The sequence below is a fragment of the Rosa chinensis genome, chromosome 7 (genome assembly GCF_002994745.2).
Source record: "Rosa chinensis cultivar Old Blush chromosome 7, RchiOBHm-V2, whole genome shotgun sequence".
Lineage (NCBI taxonomy): Eukaryota > Viridiplantae > Streptophyta > Magnoliopsida > Rosales > Rosaceae > Rosa > Rosa chinensis.
The window spans coordinates 27,334,856-27,337,200 of NC_037094.1; the positions used below are offsets into that span (position 1 = coordinate 27,334,856).

The 2,345-nt window shown below is 39.9% G+C and overlaps 1 protein-coding gene across 1 annotated transcript; it reads left to right on the forward strand.

Moving 5' to 3' along the window:
* The first annotated feature begins 747 nt into the window (after positions 1-747).
* On the forward strand, positions 748-2,134 carry LOC112177714. The gene is made up of 3 exons (XM_024315974.1): positions 748-1,015; positions 1,105-1,895; positions 2,120-2,134. Exons 1-3 carry the CDS (start codon positions 748-750, stop codon positions 2,132-2,134), a joined length of 1,074 nt encoding a protein of 357 aa, XP_024171742.1.
* Positions 2,135-2,345: the final 211 nt, after the last annotated feature.

Below are 2,345 nucleotides of genomic sequence, written 5' to 3' on the forward strand. Positions count from 1 at the left end.
CTTAAAGAGTGATTACAATCTAGAATATAAATAGAGTTTAACAAAATCAACGTGAAATTGGGAACTCATCCTTTTTGGTAAGACTCTCACCTGGTACAAAGTAGGTCCTCCAAGCACAAAGAACAAGAGTTCAAGTACCTCCATCAACACCTTCAAGCACAAAGGCACCTAGCCTTAGAAGTCTTTAATTGAAAGTTGTTCATGCTCTAGGAAGATAAATAAACAAAAGCAATGAATGACACTACTCCAAGACTACACAGTGACCCGCACAAAACAATTTAGAATCATTTTGTCATACACCTAGTGTGCATGAAAATTTGATACTGAACAATAAAAGTACACCAACAAGATCATACTATGAAACAAAGATTTCAGTTCTCCATTCAAGAGTCAAAAGAAAACTGAGGTAAGAAAGAAATTAACCTTCAAACCTGTTGATAACCCAAAATCCCCCCTTAGTTTCGTCAGGACCCAAACCAAAACTCAAAACTATCCCTTTTCTTTCTTCCCCCTCCTTTTTCTCTCCAATGCAGGGTCTCCACCCTTATCCCACAGTTCAGATAGGAACAAAGGTTTGAAAATTCAAAAGAATAATAAAACTAGATTTTGGTGTCTTCCTAAACTTTAGCCACATCAAGCACAAAAACAAGCTAATAAAAGACCTTGTTTTAGTCCACACAATTAAACAACAGCAAACCACAAAAAAACAAAATAAATAAAGAAGCAAAGCAAAGTAAAAAAAAAATTATGGATATCACAACAGGAGATGGCAATGGTTGGATTTTCATATCAGACAAACGAAAGGGACTACTTCCTGCATGTGAAGTTGTGGTGCCTCTTGCAGAACATAGGTTATGTGTTAGACACTTGTGGATCAATTTCAATAAGTTGTTTCCTGGGAAAGTTTTCAAGGATCAGGTCTGGGCAATTGCCAAAGCAACAACCATGGCCTACTACACCAAAGAGCTGGTTTTGATGAAGCAAATGGACCCCAAAGCTTATGATTGGTTAACATGTATTTCAATACTCTAACCCTACTGTATTAGTACTTTTGTTATGAAGATGGCATCCTAAGGTTAATTTGGGTTGAATTTCATTTTGTAGATCCTTTGAGGCCCCCAAAGCATTGGTCTAGAGCTCACTTTGGCACCACCCTGAAATGTGATGTTCTTAATAATTTGTGTGAAAGTTTCAATGCTTTCATTTTACCTGCTAGAAGCAAGCCTGTGATTTCATGCTTTGAAGATATTAGGGTCAAGATGATGAAGAGGATTGCAATCAGAAGAGACAAGATGAGCAAAGTTGTGGACCCTATCTGTACCAAGCCTAGAGAACTCCTAGAGAAGAACAAGATTAAATCTACAACTGATTGCATACCATATGGCTCTAGCAGCCCCCAGATTGAGGTAGAAAGCTTTGGAGGATCCAAGCATGTGGTTGACCGGACCAGGAGGACATGTGCATGTAGGAGATGGGACTTCACAGGCATACCATGCAAGCATGTCATAGCTGCTATCAACTTCATGAGACAAACACCAGAAGACTATGTGGATCCTTGCTACCTCACCAAGACCTACATGGCTGTCTACTCTAACATAGTAAAGCCAGTGAATGGAATGGACTTATGGATCCCTAGTGGTGAACCCCAAATCCTCCCACCTCAGTACAATAGGCAGCTTGGTAGGCCAAGAACCAAAAGGATTAAAGATGCATCTGAAAATGAGTCTAAGGGTCCAAAGCTTGGCAAGGTTCAAAAGAGTTTGAGGTGTGGCAACTATGGCATACTGGGTCACAATGTGAAGACCTATCATAGGCATATTTCCCCCAAGGAAAAAGCAGCTAAGAAGAGGAAACTGAACAAAGGAGAAGCATCAACAACTCAAACTCAAACTCAGGTATTTTCACACTTTGGTTAGTAGTAGAACTTGCAAATGATATAGCTGTGGCCACTGACCACATTACTTGTTGTAGGCCAAGGGTAGCAAAAAGCAGCCGTAGACCAAAAATGAGCTTAGAGAATCGGCTAAGAGAAGTGTTGAACAACAGAAGGTAAACTGATGCAACTAGTCATTTGGTTATTGATTGGTTTTCTAAGTTATTTTTCTTCTCATTATTGTAGAAAAAGAGGGATTAAAAGAAGGCAGCTGCAAGGGCATCAAAAGCATCAACAACTACAGCTGCTTCAAGTAAGGGCATACCTCTAAAAGCTCCTTCAAGCAAGGGAAGACCAGCTGCTTCTTCACAGGCTTCATCAAGGCCATCTGCAAGGATCCGGGAAAATGCAAACAATGCTGGAAAATAGAGCAGGAGCTGTATGGGTTAGCAACCAAGGTTAAGTTATGATT

Excerpts from the sequence above, each read along its gene's own strand:
- LOC112177714 (XM_024315974.1), top strand. The coding sequence starts at position 748 with ATGGATATCACAACAGGAGATGGCAATGGTTGGATTTTCATATCAGAC. Across the intron at positions 1,016-1,104 it reads AGCTTATGATTGGTTAACAT|ATCCTTTGAGGCCCCCAAAG; the intron begins GTATTTCAATAC and ends TTCATTTTGTAG.